The sequence below is a fragment of the Xiphophorus hellerii genome, chromosome 12 (assembly GCF_003331165.1).
Source record: "Xiphophorus hellerii strain 12219 chromosome 12, Xiphophorus_hellerii-4.1, whole genome shotgun sequence".
NCBI lineage: Eukaryota > Metazoa > Chordata > Actinopteri > Cyprinodontiformes > Poeciliidae > Xiphophorus > Xiphophorus hellerii.
In genome coordinates this window covers 620,794-648,674 of record NC_045683.1, presented here as the reverse complement: position 1 = coordinate 648,674, position 27,881 = coordinate 620,794, and the positions used below count along the sequence as shown (strand labels likewise).

General features: G+C 45.3%; 2 protein-coding genes and 1 non-coding gene across 12 annotated transcripts; 2 read left to right on the top strand and 1 right to left on the bottom strand.

Annotated features, from left to right (window-relative positions):
• The first annotated feature begins 146 nt into the window (after positions 1-146).
• Positions 147-7,383, top strand: tti2 (TELO2 interacting protein 2). Of its 3 annotated transcripts, none has more exons than XM_032579521.1 (10): positions 147-268; positions 1,011-1,497; positions 1,566-1,732; positions 1,820-1,877; positions 2,261-2,389; positions 2,747-2,839; positions 5,994-6,175; positions 6,268-6,411; positions 6,485-6,644; positions 7,018-7,383. In XM_032579521.1, the coding sequence occupies exons 2-10, from the start codon at positions 1,012-1,014 to the stop codon at positions 7,105-7,107; spliced, it is 1,509 nt and encodes a 502-aa protein (XP_032435412.1). In that variant the 5' UTR covers positions 147-268; position 1,011; the 3' UTR covers positions 7,108-7,383. The 3 variants fall into 3 exon arrangements, with proteins under 3 accessions (XP_032435412.1, XP_032435411.1, XP_032435413.1); XM_032579520.1 differs by lacking the exon at positions 147-268 and adding an exon at positions 275-877; XM_032579522.1 differs by lacking the exons at positions 147-268; positions 2,747-2,839 and adding an exon at positions 275-877.
• LOC116730366 (centriolin-like) lies at positions 6,863-27,881 on the bottom strand. 8 transcript variants are annotated; one of them, XM_032579529.1, is made up of 15 exons: positions 27,766-27,878; positions 25,364-25,522; positions 25,191-25,279; positions 24,958-25,065; positions 24,789-24,893; positions 19,079-19,179; positions 18,723-18,831; positions 8,863-8,965; positions 8,699-8,799; positions 8,566-8,630; positions 8,353-8,482; positions 8,060-8,127; positions 7,857-7,997; positions 7,686-7,749; positions 6,863-7,621 (listed from the first exon to the last, which is right to left on the bottom strand). In XM_032579529.1, exons 2-15 carry the CDS (start codon positions 25,467-25,469, stop codon positions 7,514-7,516), a joined length of 1,398 nt encoding a protein of 465 aa, XP_032435420.1. In that variant the 5' UTR covers positions 25,470-25,522; positions 27,766-27,878; the 3' UTR covers positions 6,863-7,513. The 8 variants fall into 8 exon arrangements, 7 of the variants coding, with proteins under 7 accessions (XP_032435420.1, XP_032435416.1, XP_032435418.1 ...); XM_032579525.1 differs by lacking the exon at positions 7,686-7,749 and having other exon boundaries at positions 25,364-25,512; positions 27,766-27,881; XM_032579527.1 differs by lacking the exon at positions 7,686-7,749 and having other exon boundaries at positions 25,367-25,522; positions 27,766-27,879.
• On the top strand, positions 16,713-16,785 carry trnaa-agc (transfer RNA alanine (anticodon AGC)). Its single transcript has one exon. It is a non-coding gene; the product is annotated as a tRNA-Ala (tRNA).

The following is a 27,881-nucleotide window of genomic DNA, read 5'->3' as shown; positions in this document are numbered from 1 at the left end:
TTATTAGATTTTCTCAGTTGGACCGTCTTTAGAAAGGTTCTATTTAAATCCTGACCCGGTCCGGTTTTCCTCCCTGAGGTCCAGATTCTGAACAGAACCAGAACCTCCTGCTCGTGATTCCTCCGGAACCCCAGGGGGCGGCACGGCGCTCCTCCTTCAGCCGGAAGTTTTCACCGGAAGTTCCCGCCAGCTGCCCGCCTGTTCGGCTCGGCCAGCAGAAACCCAACTGAAACTGAACCGGAGCAGCTTCTGGTTCCGGGGATCCCAGGTCAGTTAGTCCAGCAGGATCCGGTTCATTTCGTTCTTTTGACCAGTTCGGTTCTGACTCGAGATCCGGACCGGTACCGCCTGATGCAGGAAGTTTGGTACCGAGCAGCTCAAACCGGTTCCGGTTCTGTCAGAACCAGCGGGTCCAGTCCAGACTGTAAATCGGGTTAGACTGGGACCAGACTGCAGAGGAGAATAAAAGCTGAACTCCAGGATTTGCCTCACCTGGTTCCGTCCAGAAGGAGCCCAGTGGGCCGGCGCTGGACGGTGAATGTAACTCTGGTTCTGATCCGTTTCTATGGCTTCTAACATTTGATCATTTTCGGCATTAAAACCGAATCTCATTATTTCTCAAGGTAATTTACACTGAGGGGTTCTGGTCGGGTTCTGAAACTGGAAAACGGACCTGGTACAGAGACAGAAATGAATGAAGTCCAATACTGTTTTCATTTCTAACCAGTTTCAGTCTGTTTATGTGTGACTGCCGGCAGACACACATAAACATGGTCATGTAAGCTGCAGCGTGTGAGCAGCTACAAGAGAAACACAGAACCGACAACAGCAGGAAGAACAGAAACGGAAGCATGAATCAGCTGTTTGGCTACTTCCGGTCAGCGGATCTGTTTCTCCTGTATTTTATGGTTTATGTTTATTAATTTTGTTTATTTTTTTGTTTATGTCCTTTTAACTTCAGATGACGTTTTTTTCTTCCTTCATCGTTTTATTTTTCTTCTTCTTGTCAGGATGGAGCTTTCACCTCTTCTTCATGACCTTCATCTCTCCTCCTCCTCTTCCTCAGAGAAGACACGCCCCTCTATTCCCCTTCCACCAATCACAGAGCTCCTCTCTAAGCTGCAGAAGAAGCTGATTAGTGTGGCTGAAAGAAGTGATCTGATTGGCCAGGTTGAGCGTCTGTTCCAGGCTGCAGATCCTGATTGGCTGTTCCCTCCGCTGTTCGATGACCAGGACAGCGGGTGGGCGGAGCTTCAGGCAGCGTACAGCTCAATGATCAGCGCTCTGATTGGCTGTGCCGCGCTGCCGCTGTGCGAGGAAGACTGTGGCTCGTTAGACCCCTCAGCCTATCAGAGTGTCCCGAAGCGCGCCGCCGCCGTAAGCTCCGCCCTCACAGCGCTGCTGGGGAACTGGGAGGAAGGGGGCGGAGCCAGAAGAGCCAGGCTGCTCCTTGCTGTGGCTCCACCCATCTACCTGTTCTCTGTCACGCATTTCCAGGTGAGTCGCTGCTGACATCAGCAATGGTTCTGGTGGTTCTGGTGGTTCTGATGGCTCCATCTCTTCAGGATGAGGTATGGACCAGCGCCGCCTCCAGAACAGCGGCGCGGCACCTTCAGGTGGCGCTGCTGAGGGCAGGCGGATGGAGAGACTCCGCCCACCTGCTGGCGGGGGAGGAGGAGGACAGGTGCATTCTGGGAGGAGTCCTGGACATCCTGCAGCCTCAGCTGACCAGGTGAGACTAGAACCTGTGACCCGGTTGGTTCTGTCGGAACCTCACCTGGCCACTTGCTGTTCCTCTCACTTCCTGTTTGTGTCTCAGGGAGTCATGGCGACGGTGTGCCGCCTTGAAGCTGCAGTTCTCCTGGACGCTGCTGCAGGTTGGTCATCACGTTGCCATGGCAACAACCTTGTGACGGCAGCATGATGATGAATGTTAATGACATAATATCACGGTGCTGATCAGTATTGAACATTTTAAGGAGCTTTTATGTAAAATAATTAATATGAATATGTTTCTGAATATCCAGAATGTGAAATCAGTTTAAATCAGCTGCTGTTTATTAACCAATCAGATTTATTATAGATTTGTTAAGTTTTTATAGGCGGAGTCAAAGTAAAAATTACCCTGCATTACGCCACCTGCTGGCAGAAAGTGTTTCCTACATACATGACTGATTCCATTAAAACTCTCGTTAATGTCAGTTTTCCTCGTTAAAGTGTCTGATGTGTGATCGGCCAATCACAGCTCTGGCTTTCACAGGTGACCCGCCCCTTCCTGTCCCCCTTTCTGCCTCGCCTCCTCCCCCCTTCGCTCCTCCTGAATGACGACTACAAGCCGGAGAACTGCATGCTGGGAGTTCGCTGTCTGCATCACATCGTTCTCAACACGGTCAGAACTTTTCCACCTGATCAGAACCAGAACCACGCAGTGGTCGGCACGCTTCGGCTAACACTCTAATAGCAGAGCTAGGATTTCAAGAAACTTTATTGAGCAAAAGGCAAATATACAACAAATGAACGGATGAGGCGCACAGAAGAAACCAACATGAACAAACTTTTAATTAACAGTTAATTAGAAATTAATATGAAATGTTTTGAGAGTCTCAAGACACATAGAGGGTATCAGTATTGTGGAAGGTAGCGCGTTAGCATTAGCTTCCGCTGAATAGCATGTTGGTATAGCGCCTTAGCGTATCTCAGGTTTATGTTTAAGGCTTGTGATGATGATGATGATGTCTGTGTCCAGCCCGCTGCAGACCTTCGTCAGTTTAACAGAGCCGAGGTTCTGTACCAGGCTCTGTTCAGACACCTGTACACGAGTGAGGCCGCTGTCATCCAGGTAACACACACACACGCACAGTCGTGTTTTTGTGCCTTGTGGGGACTTCACATTGACTTGGTCCGAACTCTGACCCCTAACCCAAAAACAGCATTTTATGGAGTGAAAATAGTCTCAAAATACCTGTGTGTGTGTAAAAAATATCTGTGTGTGTGTAAAAAATATCTGTGTGTGTGTAATACTGGATTTGTAACTCATGGAAGCATCTTTGTGTGTAACTTTGGATAGTTGTATCTGTGAAACATGATTTGTAAACTGTAAAAAGAACGTTTGTGCGTAATTCTGGGTACTTGCAAATATGTCGTCACAAATATGAAGAAATTACGAATTCAAAATAAAAGTACACACACACAATTACAATTTCTACAAACATTAAATTTCTGCACACAAACATTTTAACTACAACCTCACAAACCTTCTCTTACGCCTACAAATGTTAAATTAGTACGCACAAGTCGCCTGGTACACACACAAAACTGCATTTATGCACAGATCCGGTTACGATGCACAAGAACTTTGTAGGCATAAGAGAAGGTTTGTGAGGTTGTTGTTAAAAAGTTTGTGTGTAGAAATTTTACTTTTGTAGAAATTGTAATTGTGTGTGTGTGCTTTTATTTTGTATTCAGATTTTCTTCATATTTGTGACAACATATTTACAAGTACCCAGAGTTACGCACAAATTTTCTTTTTACAGTTTACAAATCATGTTTCACTGATACAACTATCCAAAGTTACACAAAAAGATGCTTCCATGAGTTACAAATCCAGTATTACTGTAGCATATTTATAAGAATAACAATATTCTATATTGCTATTCAATATAATTGGATTTTGACCAATAAGGTAAATGGCTAGTTTTTTCCTCAGAAGATAAGTAAGTACGACTCAAAAAGAGCACATAGGCTGGAAATTGCAGTTGCAAGTTGTTTATATTTGCAATGTGAATAATATACACTGCTCAAAAAAATAAAGGGAACACTCAAATAACACATCCTAGATCTGAATGAAAGAAATATTCTCATTGAATACTTTGTTCTGTACAAAGTTGAATGTGCTGACAACAAAATCACACAAAAATCACCTCCTGATGAGGTGGCGGATGGTCTCCTGAGGGATCTCCTCCCAGACCTGGATTAAAGCATCCGCCAACTCCTGGACAGTCTGTGGTGCAACGTGACGTTGGTGGATGGAGCGAGACATGATGTCCCAGATGTGCTCAATCGGATTCAGGTCTGGGGAACGGGCTGGCCAGTCCATAGCTTCAATGCCTTCATCTTGCAGGAACTGCTGACACACTCCAGCCACATGAGGTCTAGCATTGTCCTGCATTAGGAGGAACCCAGGGCCAACCGCACCAGCATATGGTCTCACAAGGGGTCTGAGGATCTCATCTCGGTACCTAATGGCAGTCAGGCTACCTCTGGTGAGCACATGGAGGGCTGTGCGGCCCTCCAAAGAAATGCCACCCCACACCATTACTGACCCACTGCCAAACCGGTCATGCTGAAGGATGTTGCAGGCAGCAGACCGCTCTCCACGGCGTCTCCAGACTCTGTCACGTCTGTCACATGTGCTCAGTGTGAACCTGCTTTCATCTGTGAAGAGCACAAGGCGCCAGTGGCGAATTTGCCAATCCTGGTGTTCTCTGGTAAATGCCAAGCGTCCTGCACGGTGTTGGGCTGTGAGCACAACCCCCATCTGTGGACGTCGGGCCCTCATACCATCCTCATGGAGTCGGTTTCTAACCGTTTGTGCAGACACGTGCACATTTGTGGCCTGCTGGAGGTCATTTTGCAGGGCTCTGGCAGTGCTCCTCCTGTTCCTTCTTGCACAAAGGCGGAGGTAGCGGTCCTGCTGCTGGGTTGTTGCCCTCCTACGGCCTCCTCCACGTCTCCTGGTGTACTGGCCTGTCTCCTGGTAGCGCCTCCAGACTCTGGACACTACGCTGACAGACACAGCAAACCTTCTTGCCACAGCTCGCATTGATGTGCCATCCTGGATGAGCTGCACTACCTGAGCCACTTGTGTGGGTTGTGGAGTCCGTCTCATGCTACCACGAGTGTGAAAGCACCACCAACATTCAAAACTGACCAAAACATCAGCCAGACAGCATAGGTACTGAGAAGTGGTCTGTGGTCCCAACTGCAGAACCACTCCTTTATTGAGTGTGTCTTGCTAATTGCCAATAATTTCCACCTGTTGTCTATTCCATTTGCACAACAGCAGGTGAAATTGATTGTCAATCAGTGTTGCTTCCTAAGTGGACAGTTTGATTTCACAGAAGTTTGATTTACTTGGAGTTATATTGTGTTGTTTAAGTGTTCCCTTTATTTTTTTGAGCAGTGTATATATATATTTACAATATTATTGGGAACATCCAAATGGCCATTAACAAACATAAGGGAAAAAAAATAAATAAAGAACACAACAACAAAGGAAACTAAATCAATCAGTTGTTCCCAAAGTTTCACAATTGAGAGGCCACACCCGTTAGTTCATTCATCCCAAATTGGGATCAATTAGGGCTCTCAACAAGATAATTATGCTTTGCTTGGCTCAAATCCGGGTAGGAAACTGAAGTCTTCCATCACAATAAAAGAGTGAATTCTTTCTTTGGCTCTATGCTCGGTCTTCTAGCTCGCCATCAACCTGGCCAGTTCCGCCGTTTTATCTCACCCTACCGGGTTTTTTTCATCTCCCTTCTGGCTCACACCAGGTGGCTCCTGCAGCTCTGCTCCTGCCAACGTGTTCTAACCTTCATGCCTCCCCGCTCCAGCTAATATACCTAGCAGGTAACGCTGCAGCGGTACACGTGACCCCAATACTCAATCGCAATTGGCTAATTAATAGTCTTGCGGGGTTTGAGATATAAAAAGGTTAAAAGACTGGAAAATCGGAGGAGGAAATAAAGGTTAAAATTTGCACCCAGGTTACAATTACACACACACAGGTATTTTTACACACACACAGGTATTTTGAGACTATTTTCACTCCATAGTGTTTCCCCTCATTGGGTCCAAGAAATTGTCCCCACAAGAAGCAGAGGGTTCCCACCACCCCCAATGTAGACAGAAAAAGGTCCTCACAAGGATATAAAAACCTGGTTCACACACTCTCTCTGACCCACTCTTCACCTCTGACCTCTGACCGGCAGCTCGTCCTCTCCTGCCTGCTCGACTTGCTGCTGGTTCTGGAGAAGCCGCCCTCCTCCGACTGCCGCAGGACGCTATGTCGCCATGACGACGTGCTGCATCTGGTTCTGACTCACATGGAGGCGGAGCATAAGGTGGCTCTGCGGCGCGTCTATGCCTCGGCCCTGCCGCTCTATGTGGAGAGGTGCATTTGATTCTTACACCTCGACTTTGGATCAGAACCCGACCCAAACAGAACCAGACGCAAACATTGGCCTCGTGCTGTGATGTGTTCAGGGTGGGCGTGGCCGTGTGCAGACACCTGCGGCGGCTGGTGCCGGTGCTGCTGGGTTACCTGGAGGTCGGGGATCCGCCCGAGGAGTCGGTCCGGCTGAAGATGCTGGAGGTTCTGCAGTCGACCATCAGGCTGGCGTGGCCACGGTAACGGGAAACCTGCCGGAACCAGTTCTCTCTGAAGCACATGACCCTAAAATCTGACCTCTGACCCTGTCAGGATGGCGAGCCGCACCGATGTGCTGCTGCGCTGTTTGCTGCGGCTGCTGGTCGACGTCTCTGCAGACCCAGGACTCATCGACTCGGTCCGGCTGCAGCTGATGGAGGGAAGCTCCGCCTCCCTGCGCCTGTTGGACGCCGCCACGCAGCAACGCGTTCAGGTGAGTCACCTGGTGGTGGCGCTGCAGAGCCGCGTTCAGATTACAGCAATTAAACAGAAACAACAAACACATTTTTATTAGTGTTCCTGTTTTTATCAATAAAAATAATCATAATAATAAAATTGATGTGGAAAGACGAAAATATATTATTTATATGAAAATGCAATTTAAAAAGTTTTTCAGTTTAATTCTGTTGCACCAATTCACAACAAACATCATCTCAAAGCACTGTTTATTTTTTTATCTATCATTTGTGTAAAAATGTAATTATTTTTGTACAATGAAATATCATTTAACATTTAACAATGATAAATATTGAAGTAAATCCACTGAGCTGATTATTAATTATTGATTCAGGTTTCTCTGTTTGCAGCGGCTCCTCCTGCAGGTCGACAGCCGCCACTGCAGCCCTCAGGTTCTCTGTTGCCTGGCAACCGTGACAGTAGAGAGAAAGCACACCTGAAGCACCTGGAGGGGGAGCTTTAAGAGACCGAGCAGCACCAACACCTGAACCAAGCCGCAGCCAAGTCCGAAGGTCGGCCCACCAGAACCAGAGGCTGGGGACTCACTTCCTGCTGGGTTTTCAGAGTAAAACGTTTTAGAGAACAAGGTTCAGATCAGTTCTGGGGACTAATCTGACCTTGTCAGAAGGACCCAAACAGGTCCAGAGGATCAGCAGCTGGCTGCATAAATTAAATGTTTTTTGAATTCATGTAATAAAGTTTTTCTGTAGCTCTTCCTCTTTGTCAGTCATTTATAACCCCGCCTCTTCCATGTGGCTCCTCCCTCTAACGCTGATGACCTTTTGTAGCTCCTTTAGTGACTTCCTGCCCTCCACTGGCTCCACCTTCTTCTGTAGCTCCACCCCCTTAGATGATGAAGGGCGGACAGGACGTTCTGGTCCCAGACCTGTCAGTGCGTCTCCTCCGGTCCTCCAGCTCTCTGCTGCCCCCTGGCAGCCAGACGCTGCGCTGCTCCTGCAGGAAAACCCGAGCTGTAAACTGCACCCCCTGCTGAAGGTTCTGAACCTCCTGCAGTTACCTGACAGGTGAGAGAGTCCAGGCGCTCCTGAGCCTCCCTACAGTCTGACAGCAGATCAGCTAGTCTGCACGCGCGCACACACACACACACACACACACACACACACACACACAGAGTGAGTCTGACTCCTGGCGGTTTTTATTGTGAAGGAGCTGCAGGTGCTTGCCTCACCTATTTGCAGCTCTGGTGACCTTTGACTCCAGCTGCTGCAGCTCCTCCTGTCGGCTCCTCAGCTCTTCCTCCATCTTCCTGAGTCGCCGCTCCTCTTCCTCCCTCTTCCTCCTCAGCAGCTCCGCCCCCTCCTGCAGCTCCCTGAGATGACATTAAGGCATGAGGAAGAGGAGGAGGAGAAAGAGGAAGAGATTAGAGTTTACCTGAGGTGCCCTGTGGCCTCCAGCAGACAGGTGGCGCTGTCGTCCAGTAGGTGCTGCAGCGAGTCAGCCTGATGGGAACAGAGGAGGTCAGGAGGTTCTGGTGCTCAGAGTGTGTCCTTGTATTTGATGCTGTGGGGCCGAAGCCTGGTCCCCACAAGGGGAAACACTGTTTATGAGTTAGGGGTTAGGTTTAGGACTACGGCGTGAATTGAGTTTTGGTTAGCAGAAAAGAATGGAAGTCAATGGAAAGTCCCAGCAAAGATAGAAAGACAGGTTTGTGTGTGTGTGTTTACGTCTCTCCTGGCCGTCCGGCGGCAGCTCTGAGCCTCCAGCAGCAGCCGGTCGGCCTGGCGAAGCTCTGCCCGTCTCTGCAGCAGAGTTCCCTCCAAACACACCAGCTCATCACACACCTGCAGCACACTCCTGCACACACACACCCACATACAGGTTTGTTTTTATGGTTTCATCAGTCATTTATCAGCAGCTGATCAGCGTAAATCTGGGACCTGTGTCGCCGCAGGGACCGTTGCATCTTCTTCTCTTCCAGGCAGTCTGACACACATCTGCCTCCCTGCTGACACACACACAGATGAAAGCAAGTGCTCATTGACATCACCTGTGCTATTGTGAGACCCTCACCTTATCTCTGCGCCTTGACATCCTGCCCCCTGCTGGAGAACCCTGGGAAGTCCCAGCAGAGACAACTTCAGTCGGGTCATGGGCTGCTGGACGAATTCGTCCTGCAGGAAATGCATCATCAGCCTGTGATCCCACTCTGCCCACAGTGTTTGAGACATACTAACCTCCTGAAGGAAGTTCTTCCTGATGTCGCCCCCTGTCAGGAGAACTGAGGTACTGCAGCTCCAAACCAGAGTCCTGAGTCCCTTGAGAGGCCAGACTGGGAGCCTGAAACAGAAAGCTGAACTTTAACCTCTCAGCAGATAAAATAAGAGATCTAATTAGCTGAACAAGGCTAAGCATAAAAACAACACAAATAACTCCTGAACAAGTTCCTGAAACTAAGAGATGCTGGACAGCTGGAGTTAGCTTTCAGTTGTGCTAAAATATAATGAATTGCAGCTAAAACCAAAAAATATAAAAATAGTGTTAGATTTGGAAATAATATTCCATATGTATATACTCAAAATTAACTTTAAGGACTGTGGGATTCTTTTGTTTTCTTCTGCAATGTGTGTTTTTGTGAGAGATGTCTGCAGGAAGCTGATAAGTGTGCCAAATTGGAAGCAGATGCCAGGCACTCTGGAGACAAAGCTAAGAGCTGGCCTGATAAGGAAAACACCCAAAGACTAAAGGTCAAAGCTTGTGATCCAGGGACATGGGAACTGCCTTGAGAGCTCACATGCACTAAGACAGGAGATTCCATTGTATTGAAAAGATTTTTGAGTGTGTTAGCACCTGGGTTTTTGTTTCCCCACCCCTTCCAGCAGCTGCTAACTAATGTAACAAGGGCTCTCTGATTCTAATAAAAGAGGAGTAGGAGGAGAGGAACTTTAGAGCGAATTTGGAAACTGTATGTTGGGTCTATTTTAGTTCCTAACCTGCAAGGAATCAACCAAAAACACAAATTGCTTTTCTGCAGAAGAGGGGAGCAGAGCCAGTGTTTGTGTACAGACAGTACACTGTCAGTGAACAACTTCGCCGGCTCTCAGTCCCCAACTTCCTTTTATTATGATTACAAGGAAGGAGGTTGGGCTTTTTCACACAGTCACACAAAGAATGGATCAAAGACCTTTACTACAGGATGTTCTGGAACCTTCTGTGGACATGCCCTTACAAGGGCACGAAGCTGACCACAACCAATCAGTTTCACAGACAGCTGATAAAATAGGAATGTGTAAATGTTTCTAGCCTCCAAGCAAACATCCAGCTCCTTTGTTTTGGAGGTGTTGAGGAGCAGGTTATTGACTTTGCACCACTCTGACAGCCGCTTCACCTTCATCCTGTACTCCAGCTCCCCCTTCCCGCCTGAGATGAGACCAACAACAGTCGTGTCATCTGCAAACTTTATGATCTTGTTGCTGAGGTGGAGAAGATATTCATCTCCTCTGATGATAAGGAGCAGGAGATAACCTGCTCCTCAACACCTCCAAAACAAAGGAGCTGGTGATCGACTTCAGGAAGAACAAAACGGACATCCAGCCTCTCACCATCAGTGGGACCTGTGTGGAGAGGGTCCCAGTGTTCAGGTTTCTGGGCATGGAGTTGGAGGACAAGCTAACCTGGAGCACCAACACCAAGGAGCTGTTGAAGAAGGCACAGCAGAGACTGTACTTTCTGAGAATACTCAAGAAGAACCGTCTCCCCTCAGACCTGCTGCAGGCCTTCTATCACTGCTCCATAGAGAGTGTGCTCACGTACGGTCTGTGTGTCTGGTACGGCAGCAGCACATCCGCGGACAAGAAGGCGCTCCAGAGGGTTGTTAGGGCAGCAGAGAGAACCATAGGCTGCCCCCTCCCCACTATGGAACAGATTTACACTTCTAGGCTCCACAAGAAAGTTTTGGACCTTTTAAATGACTCTTCACACCCTGGCCATGGTCTCTTCCAGCTGCTGCCATCAGGCAAGAGATACAGAGCAATAAAAACCAGGACAAATCGCCTAAAAAACAGTTTTTACCCGATGGCAATCATGGCACTAAATTCAAAGGCATAAGAACTTCTGCTCTTGACACCACTTTGTTAAAAATGTAAATTCTGTTGCGACACCTCCAGGCACTGCAACCATCTTCTGATGTCTATTTATTTCTCATTTTGTACAGTTTATTTCTTTATCTTTTATGTATGTATGTATATGTATATTGTATATTATGTATATACACATAACCTGCATTTTAACTCCAGTCAAGCAAATCTCAATCTCTGTTGATGACAATGACAAATATATCTTATCTTAACCACTTGTCTCTCTTCTTTTTGTCTGTTTGAAAGTGTTTAGGATGAATGAACCTGACATTTATTTGGTCCTTCGAGCCGGAGCCCAACATACCCAAGGATTCCAGCGGGTGAGACAACTGATAGTAAGTAAACTTACTATCAGTAAGTAAGTTTCTCTGTCTTACAACCAGTTCATCCATTTATATGTAAACGAGCCATGTATACAGCTGCAGAAAGGCCCCTCTGCAATAACAACCAATTCTCTGAAGGAGTCAACTACCGCACGGCCATCTGTCCCCCACAGACTTTACCTAACGGCTTTTTGGATCACACCCCAGCAACCTCCTGGCCAAACTTCAACCAGGGCTCATTCACACGTCAAAAGAATGTGTGAAAGAGGGTTGACCGTATAGAAATAAAACCCTGTGTAATCCTAAGCTCTAACAGGTAAATGAAAAGAAAGGTTTGGAACCTTATCCTGTTGTAGGAATGGGGCCCGACGAATACCCGTGGTAAAAGGACGGCGGAGTCCTGTGAAAACAGGCACTTAAATTCCATCATAAAAGTGTGACTGTGAGAGTGATTGGAGGTATAAATACAATTTGGTATTTTATCTCATATAAACTAATGGGATTGTAAGTAACAAACCAATTGTGGATGCAGAGGCAAGAATCCTCCACTCGTAAGAGTTGAAGTGAGGATTAACACAATAGGTATTTTCAATTGTTACCCCACTAGATGAAGAATACCAGTTTTTAGAACACCCTAGGTGTTGACGAACTGGACTAAATTGTTCAAAATGGGAAAAAGAGGCAGTAAATGTGAACCTAAAGACAAACTGCAGTGTAAAAATTGGAAATTCATAAAAAAAACAAGACCCAGATAAAGTTAAACATTTGGATAAATGGATAAAAAGTTATGGCTCTGATGGTAGATTAAATTCACAGAAAAAATTAAAGAAATGAAAAATGATCTAAAAGAGGAAAGAAGGAAGTTGAAGGGGAGAAAAAGGACAGCCAGGAATGAGAACAAAAACTAATTAATGTTTTACAGGAAGGAAGATGATGAGACAGAGATAGCAGGAAGAAGAACAGAAGAAGGTGAGGAAAAGAAAGGATAAGAACAAACAGTTAATGTTTCACAGAAAGAAAGATAATGAAACCGCAGTGGTTAGAAGGAGACAACAGACCACGAGCCCATGATTCGCAGGAACTAATAAACCGGGTAGTAGGTTTAGCAAACAGAACTATTCAGAGATTCAGAAGGGCAAATTATATAGAAATTGGTAGGGACAAAACAAAAGGATGATGAACCATTTGAAGAATACAGAATCAGAATGATAGTTATTTTCAAGGCTCATAGCGGGTTAGAAGAAAATAATGATGAAAATGGACCCTATAGACAGCAGGAACATTTTATCAAAAGGAGGTTTTAGGGGGAGAGGCCCTAACCGTAGAGGTAGAAGAGGAAATTTTAGATCAGATACTTCAGGGTGTTGGTGTTGTGGAAAAGAAGGACATCTGGCCAGAGACTGTCCAGGAGAAATACCACACCTCAGTATAACTAGGCTCAGCTCTGAGTGCGCCAGTCATATAATGAGACATCACATCCCAAATTAGATGAAGTGAATGAAATAGAAATTGATCAAACAAAGGAAGTTTTGCTAAATTTACAAGATTTGTTATTAATGGATAACATTAAGCCTGAAATAACCCTATTGGTTAATGGGAAAAAGATCACTTTCTTGTATGACACTGGTGCATGTGGAACTACTTGTAGAGAATCAATACTAAACTGTAGTGGGACATGATTAAAGCAACTACAGAAAGAAGAGAGTGTTGCAAATAAAAATAAGAAATAAATAAACAGGAGGAAACAAGTATATGATAAAAAAAAGTTATAACCTTGGAAGTCAAGTAACAGAAGACCCCCAATTTTAAAATTAGATCAAACTGAAACATATCCCATGATACAAGTGCCAAACCCTAATGGAGCAGCAGATCAGCCTCCACATGTGTATGTTTTCCATCCTTGGACCTTTAGAGGAAGCCAGGAAAGCAGAAGAATTAGGAGTTTCTCCTGAAATCCTTATCAGCTCTCTTTCCTGCCATGAAATCATCTCCTCCTCAGGGTGAATTGTTTAAGCTCGCTAAGGTTGTTCTGGTTACCTCTGAGTCCTGAACAGAAGCTGTAGATTAGGAAACTGAAGTGAATCTGCAAACATTTAAGTTCTGCAATGAGCTAATATATTATGCCATGGAATTCCACCAACTAAAAAAAACATTAAAGATTATAAGCGAATGATGGGTTTTAGAGATGTAACATGGAATGTTTTGGTAAAATAATCTTCTTAAAGGTTCAAATTGTGTTGAAATAAATGATTGTTTCATTTTAAGAAAAAGGGCAGTTATATTTAATAAAAAACAATTAGTGATTAAAAATAAAAAATAAATTTCGCAGCACCGATATCTCCCGCAATTAGTGGGGTAAATAATTTGATCGTTTTAAATTCTTTGAAAATATGGAAACAAATTAGTTGCACTGTAAGTTACCGGAGACCTCAGTTCATGCCCCAGTTTACTGTAACCATGCTTTTCCCCCATCACTATCGGATACGTCCTTTAAAAATTGGAGATTGAAAGGCCTCAATACTCTGAAAAACTTGTACATTAACAAAAAGTTTGCTTCATTTGCTGAAGAGCTATTTTTCCCTTCCGGATACAGATTTCTTCAGATATTTGCAAGTTAGAAACTATGTTTGGACTAATATTCCGAATTTCATATCTCTCCCGGAAGAAAATAAATTATGCAAAATTCTGCTGGGCTCTCCAGGATCGAAAAAGTTAATAACGAGTTTTGTTGACGTCTTTGCAGAGCGAATGAACTTTACCACAGACTCCTTGAGGGCTGCATGGGAGGAGGAGCTGGGTTTGTGGATCGGGAGTGAGTCTGGGAGGATTCGGATCCTCTATCAATGTAAGACACCAGTTAATTCAGTTCAAGGTGTTTCATAGACTTCACTATTCTAAAATTAAACTGCACAGAATATTTCCTTCGACATCTTCAAAATGTGATAAATGTAAGTCTGCGGATGGCTCCCTATCTCATTTGTTCTGGACATGCCCCAAGCTCTTTCATTATTGGTGTGAGGTTTTCAACTTGTTTTCTAAGGTTTATGGATGCGCGTTGGTTCCTGACCCCCAGGTTGCATTGTTTGGACACTCTCCTTCTTTGAGGAACTGCAGCATTTCTATGCAAACGATGGTGGTGTATGGAATGGTAATAGCCAAAAAAGTAATATTGAGACTTTGAAAAACTGACAAAGTTCCTCAGTTTAAAATGTGGTTGAGAGACTTTACTGAGATTCTCCATTTGGAGAAGCTACGATATGATGTTGTGGGTTTCTCTAATAAGTTCTGTAGTATCTGGCAGCCGGTTTTGGACCATCTTTCTCGATCCAAGGTCGACCCCGACACTCACTCAGTTTCATAGTATGCCACCTTACGGACAGGTAATAACGTCCTTAAGCAGAAATTGTACTCAATGCAGTGTAATCAACTCTTTGGATAATTTTCCTGACTTGTTATTATAAATTTTTCTTTCTTTCTTTCTTTTTTTTTTTTTGGTTATTGTACGTCTTTATTTTTATTACTGGATTGATAAGAGTATACTGCTTTCATACAGGATTTTGTTGCATACATGCATGTGTATGTAAGTCTCCGCGAATATGTGTATATGTATATACAGTATATATGCTTCATACTCTCATGTATGATTTATGTATGTTATATTCTGAAAAACTAATAAAGATATATATATATATATAATAAATAAATAAAATAAAAATAAATAAAAATAAAAAATGTTATCAATGAGAAATATTAGAACAGTCCTGAAAAGTAAAAGTCTCAAGACTATAAGTTTTGGACACCAGCTGACACTTAGGTTATTTCCTTATTGAAGAAATTTGTTTGGAATTAAATTAAATATCTGTCAGGATTGGGTTTTCTCCATGTTGATTTGAGTTTTTCTGTGTGTTTATTTTGGGTTTCTGTGTCTTGAGTCTCCCTGTCTTCCCCTTGATTGTTCCCAGGTGTGTCTCGTTCCCTGATTACTCTCTGTGTATTTAATGCCACCCGTGTCTCTGTGTCTTTGTCGGGTCCTTGTTGTACCAGTGTGTCGTATCTGTCTAGTCATGGCTGCTGTCAGTTATTTTGTAACCAGTTGCTACCAGAATTTGAGCTTTTAGCCTCCAGCTCAATCTGTGCTGCCTGGACTTTCTGGATTTGTATTTTCATCAGTAAATCATCACTTCTTCATCCCAACCTGGGTCCTCAGCGTCTTCCTCACCTCCACTCATCGCAAATCTTGACAATATCTCTAAGTGTTGAAAATTATTGACACCGCAGTGTTTGTAGACCATGGAGTATTTGTTGCATTTAAATCGAACAGTCAATTTAGAGTTTGATTCTAAAAAAGAATCTACATTTTATTGAAATCGGTGAAGTGTTTCAGCAGCAGAAAATTAGCGGTTGTTGCTAGATCCTAACATAAGTTTGAGAGATCTCTCTTTTTAAAATGTGTACGTTATTTAAAACAGGATCCTGAAGACTAGAGTTAAATATTAAAACATTAAAAATGTTAAAACATTGGAAAAGCTTCAGTAAAATTTTATAAATAATTTGAGTAAAGAGATAACAATCAGGACAGACTGAAAATTTATGACTGACTCCAAATCTGACCAATAGTTTTGTGTTTTTGTTTGTGTCGCTTTTCATGTTGGTGTGAATGAGTGTGTGATTATAAAAAAAACTGTACTCAAGTACTGAGTAACAGATCTCCTACAAGCAATACAACTGCCAGCTAAACTAACAGTTTGTAAGTGTGCAGCACACACAACAGGTACCAATGTGGTCTCTAATGGAAATAGGTTAGCTGATCGAATAGCAGCAGCAGCATCAGTGGAAATAAAAGTGTTAGATATAGAAGAACAAACTATTATACACAAAAAGATATTTAGAGACATGCAACAGCAAAGCCCTAACCCTAAGCTTGTGACCCAGGGACATGGGAACTGCCTGGAGACCTCACATGCACTAAGACAGGAGATCCCATTGTACTGAAAAGATTTATGAGACAAATTTAACCACTTGTCTCTCTTCTTTTTGTCTGTTTGAAAGTGTTTAGGATAAATGACCCTGACAAATAGATAAACTAAATCTACAAAAAATTCCAGGTAACTTGGTTCTGCTCTCTTATTCTAAGGTCTATCTTATCCTGATGTATTTTTGTAGCTCTGCTGCTATAGACCAATGGAGCACGACTTTCTTCTCCTGCTACAATCCAGTTTATATTTGCTTTTATTTAAGATGTTAACTTATTGTTTTCAGTTATTTTTCTGCGAAAACCAAAAGACATCACCTGACATAATGCTGCCATCATCTAATCGATCTACCTCTCCTGTTATTAACGTTTTCCTTTCATGAACACAGAAAGTACCTCTGGTTCAGTTCTACTGCTCTCTCTTTTCAAAACCCCAGTTAGTCGTGGCAGATGGCTACTGGTACTGAGCCGGGTTCTGGTTCTGCTGGAGGTTTCTTCCTGTTAAAGGGGAGATTTACTTTGTCGCCCCTGCTGGTCCAGTTCCTTCTGCTGAAGGACCAACAATATCCCAGCTGACAGAAACAAACTGAACCCAGAACCTGTGGGTCCAGTCCACCACGGCTCTGGTTCTGTTACCGGCCTGCAAAACCACAGCAGGGGAATTAGCTCAGATGGTAGAGCGCTCGCTTAGCATGCGAGAGGTAGCGGGATCGATGCCTGCATTCTCCAGTGACCTTTTGACCTTTGCTGGTGCAGCATGAGGACCCTGACCCTGGATCAGCCTGGAGAACCACAGGAAGGAGGAATCCTGTTTCCCGTGATTCAGATGTTTCTGTGGCTCCCGGCTCTCTGAAAAGCTTTCAGGGTTATTTTTAGACTCTGGCTGTTGAACAGCAGGAACCTGATGCTGCCCCTCCTCCAGCATTTATCTCTGTTTGCTGTGAATTTCTAATTCTACTTCAGGAAAAAGTAAAATCAAACACAAAAACTCTTTCATGGTTTGAGGTTTAACCTTAAATAGAGTTTAATCTAAAAACCCTGTTGATACATCGGTGTGCTTTTATTACATCTGTGATTCTGACATCTTAAGACACAGATTCACTATTTGCTGTCTTAATGCAGTGCTAAGGTAACTCAAATTATGACATGCTAAGCTATGTATAATATGTATATTATATAAGCTAAAATATGCTAAATTAAAATATGATAAGCTATCATAATAAAAACTAAAATACATTAGAGTGAAAGAAGCTAAAATATTGTAAGGTAAAGCAAGGTGAAATATGCTAAGCTATGATAACAAAAGCTAACATATGCTAAGGTCACACAGCCCAAAATATGCTAAGCTAAAGTGGGCTAAGGTAAATTATCAAAAGCTGAAATTTGCTACACTAATCCATCCATCCATCCATCATCGATATCTGATTTTCCTTGCAGGGTCACAGTGTTTGGGGGTCAGGGGAGCTGTGTCTGTCTCCAGCGGCCATTAGGTGACATGTCCTGTGACTGACACCTGATAGGAAATTGATACTTTTTACCATTTATTTACTGATGTATCTGCTGTTTTTATACTTCTGCAAAATGTGATTTCCTGTTAAAGGAGTTTCCAGACAATGTGCAGATGCTTTCGCAGCTGTCTACAAAGACAGGTGACATCCTGCATAAATGTCTAACGCAGCTTTCTTAAAGAGTTACCATATATGGAACGCATTTTTCTGTACTTGTTTTTGCTGTTAAATTATCAGTATGATGACACGCCTATGCTTAGAAGTGAATAAATATTGACCCTGCTGGAGTTGGCTCGTCTGACGCAGCTCGGTCTGACACGCTTCTCCCCTTTCTGCAGAAAGACACGTTTTTGTGTCCTTGTGATTCTTTCAGAGTTCATTTGAAGAATAAACTTAACAACACCTCACTAGTCCATCACACAACATTTTATTATATTTCTGTGATGTTTTTATACTTTTCTTGTTTTTTTTGTTCATTTTTATGTTAATTTATTCTTTTTTATACAATTTGTAGCATTTTATCTGTATAAAACTTAGTGTTTCTGACTCAGCATGCACCGCCAAAGGTTCTTGTTTCAGAACCTTTGTCTGGGTCGGTTCTGGATCGGCATGAAATGAAACAGCAAACCCAGAAAACTGAAAGAATAAAGCAGAAAACCAAAAGCTCAGATCAGATTCTGGTTCTGGTCCGGTTAGGACCTCGGATTACATGGGCCTGCTCTTCAGTCTGCATGTGAAAACAGGGACATGCAGACTGTCGCCGATAAATCCTTTTAAAATCGTCTTGATTTAAATTCTAGATTCTAGAAAACTGATTTGAAATCATATTTGTCGTAATTTGGCTCAAAATAAATAAACTGAGCTGAAATGTAGAGAAATGAAAACATGGAGCTTTTTCCTCCTGATCTGAGTCTGTAACCTGACCTGTGTGAGGGCGGGTGGGCCAGGGGTCAAAAGGTCACTGGAGAATGCGGGCGGGCATCAATCCCGCTCTCCTATTTGAACTAATTCCCCTGCTGAGGATCTGAAGAAATAAATCCAGATCCAGCATTGAGTTCTGAGTAGTCTGTCCGGTCGGGTCGGGTCCGGTCCGGTTCAGTCCAGTCTGGTCCGGTCTCTGGCCATCATTACAAGTGGACAGACCCGGCTGGTACTGACCAGGTTTTGCTCTACTGTCTGGTTCTGGCCCGGTCGGACCTCCTGCCTGCCGGTCCGGTTCTGGTGGGCCGACCCGTGGAGCCGCTCGGCGCTCAGAGAGTCTGTAGAACTGGGAGGAGCAGACATGAGATCAGGTTCTGTTGACTGGCCAACCAGAACCAACCAGAACCTGAAACATCTCCAGGTTCTGCAGCCCGAGAGCAGAACCTGATGCTGTTCTGCAGACTGGACCCAGTCCGAACCAGAACTTCACAGTAGTCAGATTCTTCTGCTGAGAACCGCAGATCCGGTTCAGGTCCAAAAGACTCTGGACTGCTTCACAGTAAATATTTTGGAACCAGCAGCAGTTCTGGTACCTGGCTCCATCCTGTGGTTCCGTCTGGTTCTTTGGTTCTGGTAGACTGCGGGGAAGCCGCTCCAGCTGGATCCGGGTCGGGTAAAACTGGTCCAGTTGGACCTGCAGACAGACAGAACCTAACTGGGTTAACTCTGGTTCTGGTTCCAGATAGGGCAATATTTTCAATTTACGATCATTAAAATGGTTATATCGCAACCCTCGAGTATAAATTGTCGTTCAAATAATAAACTTTTGCCGTCAAATTTACTGCGAGTCTGGTTTATCCGACACCCTATGAATGCATCACTAGTCCCTCCCCCTCCCAACTTGAAAGTTTTCTGCCAATCAGCTGCGCGGAGAAAACAAACAACATGGTGACAACAAGAGTTTGAGGCGAGCGGCTGAATGAGACGGAAACTGAAGAGGAATCAGATGAACTAGTTTAGTTCTGAAGAGAAACAGCTGATCAATAATCTGGCAGCGGTTTGGATTTTATATGGAGGATGTCCAACAAAATGAGGTCATTTACAAAACATGCTATCAAACTATTCATTTAATGGGAAAAAGAACTCAAAACTACTCATTCTTTTTTTGTTGCCATAGCAACTGACAACAACGCAACTTTATGTATTAGGACTCAGCACCAGAAACACTGAAACATTCCCCCACATAGAGCAGAACATTCAGTTTGTTACAGTTGAATGCTTTTAGGCTTGATGTGTATTTTGCTTTTATTAATAAGTGATCGCTGTTTTTGATTAGCCGCTGCTGCTATTAGCCACGCTAACACAGCGGTGGTAGATTAGCCGCTGCTAATATTAGCCAAGCTAACACAGCGGTGGTAGATTAGCCGCTGCTGCTATTAGCCAAGCTAACACAGCGGTGGTAGATTAGCCGCTGCTGCTATTAGCCAAGCTAACACAGCGGTGGTAGATTAGCCACTGTTAATATTAGCCAAGCTAACACAGCGGTGGTAGATTAGCCGCTGCTAATATTAGCCAAGCTAACACAGCGGTGGTAGATTAGCCACTGTTAATATTAGCCAAGCTAACACAGCGGTGGTAGATTAGCCACTGTTAATATTAGCCAAGCTAACACAGCGGTGGTAGATTAGCTAATTTAAACACCTGCTTTACTGATGATCGGTCAGTTCGTGTAGGTTCCCTTTTTATTTTTAAGCTGAACCAAAACACACATTATTCCACAGCACATCTATATGTTAAGTTTGTCAAAGTCAAGCATAACTGACCTACTTTCCTCTGCCTCGCTATTTTTTTTCTTAGTTAAAACTTATTTCTCACCTTGTTATCTAGTCAGTGTAGACAGTTCATAGCAAAACACTGCATCCCTTTTATATGAGATTACATTTAAGTCTAGGAGGAAACTTGCGTGGGTGACTTCATGCTGCAAGGAGTCTAGTTTAAAAAAACATTGGAGTTCATTAAGAATATCGTGATATATATCGTGTATCGTGATATAGCAAAAAATATATCAGGATATTAGATTTTCCTCATATTCCCCAGCCCTAGTTCTAGATGGATTTTCCTGCTCATTTTGGGACTAAAACTCGGCTGCAAGAAGAGGCAGAACCGGGTCAAGCGTCAGAACAGAATTATACTGTATATGGAAATATCACATCTGCACTCTGGGACTGAAGTGGGCGTCATTTCCTATCACAACTGTGGTTTAATGTTTTCTGGTCGTTTAATAAAAGACCATAAAAGATCATTTCTCTAATAAAACGTCACACTTTATTTTCTAAAGGAAGTAAAACAAAAGTAAAATAAAAATCAGACTCAGATTATATCTGTGGATCTATGCCCATGTATTTATTTGTTCATGCAAGTATCGTATTCTTCTGCGTAACTCATTTGTTTGTTTTTCCCATTTGTTAAATGAAGTTTCTTGAAAAAATCAAATATTTGTTAACTGTAAATGCTGCTTTGTTTTACAATGTTGCTTTTTATCTAATTTATTTCTATAATTCCTCCAGTAAATATTATTTATAATGCATGGTTTATTATGAGTGTAGCTTATGTTCTGTTTCTATTGTTAACGTTTCATTTGAAGAAAATGGCTGGCCCCATTGCAATCTGGAAGTGAAGGTGGCACTATTGATTATATGAGCTGTGATATTTCAGAAAACATCATAATTATAAATATCAATATACTTACAACTAAACAGATTATGTATTCCTCTCCATGGGCTGCCACCTTATCGTGGTGGGGGGGGGGTTGAGGGCCCCAATGATCCTAGGAGCTATGCTGTCTGGGGCTTCAGGCCCCTGGTAGGGTCACCCAAGGCAGACAGGTCCTAGGTGAGGGACCAGACAAAGTGCAGCCCGAAGACCCCAATAATGAATGAAAACCTTGGATTCGGTGTTCCCTCGCCCGGACGTGGGTCACCGGGGCCCCACTCTGGAGCCAGGCCTGGAGGGGGGGCACGATGGCGAGCGCCTGGTGGCCGGGCTTTTACCCATGGAGCCCGGCCGGGCTCAGCCCGAAGAGGAAACATGGGCGCCCCCTCCCATGGGCCCACCACCTGTGAGAGGGGCCAAAGGGGTCGGATGCATTGTGTGATGGGTGGCGGCTAAGGGAGGGGGCCCTGGTGGTCCGATCCTCGGTTGCAGAAGCTCTTGGGACGTGGAATGTCACCTCTCTGGTGGGGAAGGAGCCGGAGCTAGTGTGTGAGGTCGAGAGGTTCCGGCTAGAAATAGTCGGTCTCACCTCGACGCATGGCTCTGTTTCTGGAACCAGCCTCCTTGAGAGGGGCTGGACATACTTCCACTCTGGAGTTGCCCACAGTGAGAGGCACCGGGCAGGAGTGGGCATACCTACCCTCTCGGTGAACGAGAGGGTAGCCTCCCTCCGCCTACGGGTGGGGGGCCGAGTGCTGACTGTCGTTTGTGCTTACGGGCCGAACGGCAGTTCAGATTACCCACCCTTCTTGGAGTCCTTAGAGGGGGTACTGGAGAGCCCCCCTCCTGGGGACTCCCTTGTTCTGCTGGGGGAGTTCAACGCTCACGTGGGCAATGACAGTGAGACCTGGAGGGGCGTGGTTGGGAGGAACGGCCCCCCCGATCTGAACTCGAGCGGTGTTCTGTTGTTGGACTTCTGTGTTCGTCATGGATTGTCCATAACGAACACCATGTTCAGGCATAAGGGTGTCCAAATGTGCACTTGGCACCAGGACACCCTAGGCCGCAGTTCGATGATCGACTTTGTCATTGTTTCATCGAATCTGCGGCCGTATGTCTTGGACACTCGGGTGAAGAGAGGTGCGGAGCTGTTAACTGACCACTACCTGGTGGTGAGTTGGCTCTGGTGGTGGGGGAGGAAGCCGGTCAGACCTGGCAGCCCAAACGTGTTGTGAGGGTCTGCTGGGAACGTCTGGCGGAATCCCCTGTGAGACGGAGCTTTAACTCCCATCTCCGGCAAAACTTCGAACACGTTCTGGGGAGGTGGGGGACATGGAGTCTGAGTGGACCGTGTTCTGTGCCTCCATTGTCGAGGTGGCCGATCGGAGCTGTGGCCGCAAGGTTGTCGGTGCCTGTCGCGGCGGCAACCCTCGAACCCGTTGGTGGACACCTTCGGTGAGGGATGCTGCCAGGCTGAAGAAGGAGTCCTATCGGGCCTTTTTGGCCTCTGGGACCCCGGAAGCAGCTGATGGGTACCGGCGGGCGAAGCGGCATGCGGCTCGGGTGGTTGCTGAGGCAAAAACTCGGGCGTGGGAGGAGTTTGGAGAGGCCATGGAGAAAGACTTCCGCACAACTTCAAGGCGATTCTGGTCCACCATCCGGCGTCTCAGGGGGGGGAAGCAGTACGGCACCAACACTGTTTATAGTGGGGATGGTGTGCTGCTGACCTCTACTCGGGATGTTGTGGGCCGGTGGGCAGAGTACTTCGAAGACCTCCTCAATCCCACCAACATGCCTTCCATTGAAGAAGCTGAGCCTGGGGACTCTGGGTTGGGCTCTCCAATCTCTGGGGACGAGGTCGCCGAGGTGGTTAAGAAGCTCCTCGGTGGCAAGGCCCCGGGGGTGGATGAGATCCGCCCAGAGTTCCTTAAGGTTCTGGTTATTGTAGGGTTGTGTTGGCTGATGAGACTCTGCAATATCGCATGGACATCGGGGGCAGTTCCCCTGGATTGGCAGACTGGGGTGGTGGTCCCCCTGTTCAAAAAGGGGGACCAGAGGGTGTGCTCTAATTATAGAGGGGTCACACTCTTAAGCCTCCCTGGCAAGGTCTATTCAGGGGTCCTGGAGAGGAGGGTCCGTCGGATAGTCAAACCTTGGATTCAGGAAGAGCAGGGTGGTTCTGGTTCTGGTCGTGGAACACTGGACCAGCTCTACACCCTCAGCAGGGTCCTGGAGGGTGCATGGGAGTTCGCCCAACCAGTCTACATGTGTTTTGTGGACTTGGAGAAGGCGTTCGACCATGTCCCTCGGGGAGCACTGTGGGGGGTTCTCCGGGAGTATGGGGTACCGGACCCTTTGATACGGGCTGTCAGGTCCCTGTATGACCGATGTCAAAGTCTGGTCCACATTGCCGGCAGAGTTTCTCACAGGAAACTCTCACGTTTCCTGTGAGAGTTGGACTCTGCCTGCCCTTTGTCACCGATTCTGTTCATCACTTTCATGGACAGAATCTCTAGACCAGCCAAGGTGTTGAGGGGATCCGATTTGGTGGCCTTAGGATCTCATCTCTGCTTTTTGCAGACGATGTGGTCCTTCTGGCTTCATGAGGTCATGATCTGCAGCTCTCGCTGGAGCGGTTCGCAGCCGAGTGTGAAGCGGCCAGGATGATGATCAGTGCCTCCAAATCCGAGGCCATGGTCTTGAGCCGGAAAAGGGTAGAGTGCCTTCTCCGGGTCAGGGGGGGTGTCCTGCCCCAAGTGGAGGAGTTCAAGTATCTCGGGATCTTGTTCACGAATGGGGGAAGAAGGGAGCGGGAGATCGACAGGCAGATTGGCGCAGCGTCTGCCGTCAAGTGGGCGCTGTACCGGTCCGTCGTGGTGAAGAGAGAGCTGAGCCAAAAAGCGAAGCTCTCGATTTACCGGTCGATCTACGTTCCCACCCTCATCTATGGTCATGAGCTTTGGGTCGTGACCGAAAGAACGAGATCGCGGATACAAGCGGCCGAAATGGGTTTTCTCCGTAGGGTGGCTGGGCTCTCCCTTAGAGATAGGGTGAGAAGCTCAGCCATCCGGTAGGGACTCAGAGTAGAGCCGCTGCTCCTTCACATCGAGAGGAGCCAGTTGAGGTGGCTCGGGCATCTGGTCAGGATGCCTCCTGGACGCCTCCCTGGTGAGGAGTTCCGGGCACGTCCCACCGGGAGGAGGCCCCGGGGGAGACCCAGGACACGCTGGAGGGACTATGTCTCTCGGCTGGCCTGGGAACGCCTCGGGATTCCCCCGGAAGAGCTGGAAGAAGTGACCGGGGAGGGAAGTCTGGGCCTCCCTTCTGAAGCTGCTACCCCCGCGACCCGACCCCGGATAAGCGGAAGAAGATGGATGGATGGATGGATGGATGGATGTATTTTGTATGAATCATAATGTTTGATTTATTCAACATTGTAACATAAAATATAATTAAGAAATTAACTGTGGTTAATGTAGTAAATGGCACCCCTTCAGTTCAGGAGTTCAAATGTCATATTTCCATATATGGTATGACTCCACTCCTTCCTGAATCCAGGTGCTTCTCAAACCTGGAACCTCCCAGTGTCACCTGGTGGTCTGGCTCCGCCCTGAGCTGCCAAAGCTCCGCCTCCAGCTCCGCCTGTCGGACCCTCAGAGCCTGAACCTCCGTCCACAGCGCAGACAGCTCCTCCTGCTGGACACAGATGGGATTAACACCATGACGTCATGAGACAGTGACCTCTACTCGACCTTCTGACCTGAGGGTCCTGCACCATCCTGCAGTGTCTGTGGGAGTCCTGCAAGAGGCGCCGCAGGCTCCGGTTTTCCGCCTGAAGAACATGGACCTGCTGCTGAGAGCGCCGGGACTGAAACACAAACATAGACAATGGATGAACAGGGCCGCCCCCCAGGTGGACCGGGATGCCTCACCCCCACCTTCCCACCCCCCGCCGCCCCGGTAACCCCTCCTTCTACACTTCTCCAGGTGTACCTGCTGCCTCAGCCCTCTCAGGTACTCCTGCAGTCCAGTAGTTGCCTCCTGCAGATCCCTCTGCAGCGCTTCGTTGGCCAGAATCTGATCTGCAGCAGGACAACATAATGTTGTTTAAACAGCCAATCAGAAGGCTGGAGGTCCGGAGCTGCTCTGTGATTGGTTGTCCTCACTGCTGGTCAGCTGTTGCTCCAGCTCTTTGATCTCCTGTGTTTCCATGGCGATGCGTGACAGGAGGTCGTCAAGGCGACCCTCCAGCTGGCCGTTCTTCCTGCTCATTGGTCATGGGTAGCCGGACCCTCATGTGGTTCTGCAGCGGGTTCTGATTGGACCTCAGACACAAGCAACGACTCACTGGAATAATCTGGATTTAAAGTCACAGCATTTAATCTGAGCAGCACCAGAAAACCCAGTTAATGTCTGAGATAAGACGCAAGTTATGTCTTAAGCTGAAGACAGACGCTTTTCCCTCCGCTACCTCCCTGCCCACCATGCTGTGGGACAGAGGCGCAAATTGGATTCGCAACTTGCGAATCGCAGCCCAGCTGATGACCCTAAAACTCACTAGCGGGATGAAATCAATGTTGAAGAAGTTGCTAGTTTCAGTCTGGCAGGAACGACCACACTAATTTGGATTAGAATAAACAGAAATGCATCGGTGAGACTTTAGGGTAGATTGAAATTTAAAATCTACCTGACCTAAAGCATATTGTCTGTATCTGAACTGGCTCCCCTGTGTTAGCCTTGGCTGGATGGCTATCTCAAATCTCCTGGAAGAAACGTAAACATGATGCTCCTGCCCATCCCACTCCTTTCTGAAGACATATGTGCGACTTGAGCGCTCCCAAGGACTTGCTCTTAGATAAGACCATCATAACAGAGACTGCTGGGAGAGCTAGCTCGTACAGGCTCATGGACATATACATACACAGCAGACACTCTCAGTTATTGTTTCCTACCTGTCGCTGCCTCCATGTCTGTGCCTTATCTCGCTATATGTGCCATATCCTTCCTGATGTTGCCATTTCATTTTACTTATTCTTTACTTTTATAAATTGTGGAGTACTCATTACTTTAGAACAACATTTAGCTTTATACTTTTGATACTTGCTCAAGACCTGGAGAAACACCTGTTAGCTTACTTAGCAACCCAGAACAAGAGTCAAACATGGAGAACCAACATTTACCTTTATACAAATCTAGAACTCAACCCACAACAACTGGAACCGAACCAACATTTAATTTTATCCTTAGCCAACATTTAGCTTTACACCTCTCTCATCCAGGAATAGAAACCCCTATTAGTTTATAAATTATGGACTATACTTAGTCTTATTCTCATTAAACATGGGAAACTAATATTTAGTATTGTACTTCTACCTTTGTCTTTCTTTTGGTTTTGTTGTTTTGTTTGTATTTCCTTTTAATTCATGTAAAGAACGTTGACCTGCCTTGTTGATGAAAATGTGCTATATAAATAAAATTACTTTACTAAAAGGCAACAGCAGTAATTTGGGCTGTTTAGGTAGAAACAGAATATTTAGCTCTTAAGCTAAATATTTAGCACTAAGCTAAATACATACAGTAACTAGCAAACTTAATATTTTATTTTGCATCAAATTAAATATTTAGCCAAATATTTAGCTTCAAATATTTAAATTGATATTTATATTTATTTATATAAATTTATTTAGATTTATTTATACAAAAATAAATAAATAAATTTAGCTTCAAATATTTAATTTGAAGCTAAATAATATATTAAGCCAGCATATTTAGCTCTAAATTTAGCAAGCAAGCAAAAATATTTAGCTCCAAGCTAAATATTCAGTCATCAAGCAGAATGCTGTAGCCAGAGGTAGCGGGATCGAAGCCCGCATTCTCCAGCGACCTTTTGACCCCTGGGCTTCTCTCCCCCCTCCCTGCTGCAGCCCGAGCAGCCTGACCCTAGAACAGCCAGACATCCTGCTGGAATCACATGAAACGGCTCGGTTCTGATCCAAACTCAGCTGCCCTGAGGAACCCCTCTGCCAAGAGATCTCCAGATAGAACCGCATCGACCCAACAGAACCAGAACCAGACCGAAATTATCTACATATCTAATATCTTTAAAATATTCTGAACATTTTTAAGTTTAGGATCTGTAATAATTTACACACCTTCCAGCAACAAGTCCAACTAATTTACTTGTTTAATTAAATATTTTTTAGTGTATTGTTGAGGAAGTACCATAAATGCTTTTTTGGCCCGCATGTTGTTTGGACCCAGTTCTACATGATTTTTATAAAGTCAGTAAGATCTGAAGATGGTTCTGTTCTCCATGTTGTTTCATTTTTGATTTATGAGTTTAAAATTAAATTCTTCATAATTCAGTCTTAATGTGAAAAGCATATATCACAGAGACAAAACCTGGACCAGGTTTTCCTAACAGACTGGACTTCCGGTTGGAAGCTCCTCCTCTTCTTCTGATGAGGCCAGGTTCGGTTTTGAACTTCTGGATCAGAACCGAGTTTCTGAGGTTTTCCTGAGAAAGCTCCAGCTCCTCTTCCTCGGACTCTCAGCTTGTTGTACTCACAGCGTTCAGCTCTCTGTCCTCCTCTTCTTCATCTCCTCCTCCTCTCATTCCTCCATCTTCTCCTCCTTCTCTTCTCTCCGTTAGAAACTTCTGCTCCTCCCTTCACTCTGTTGAAT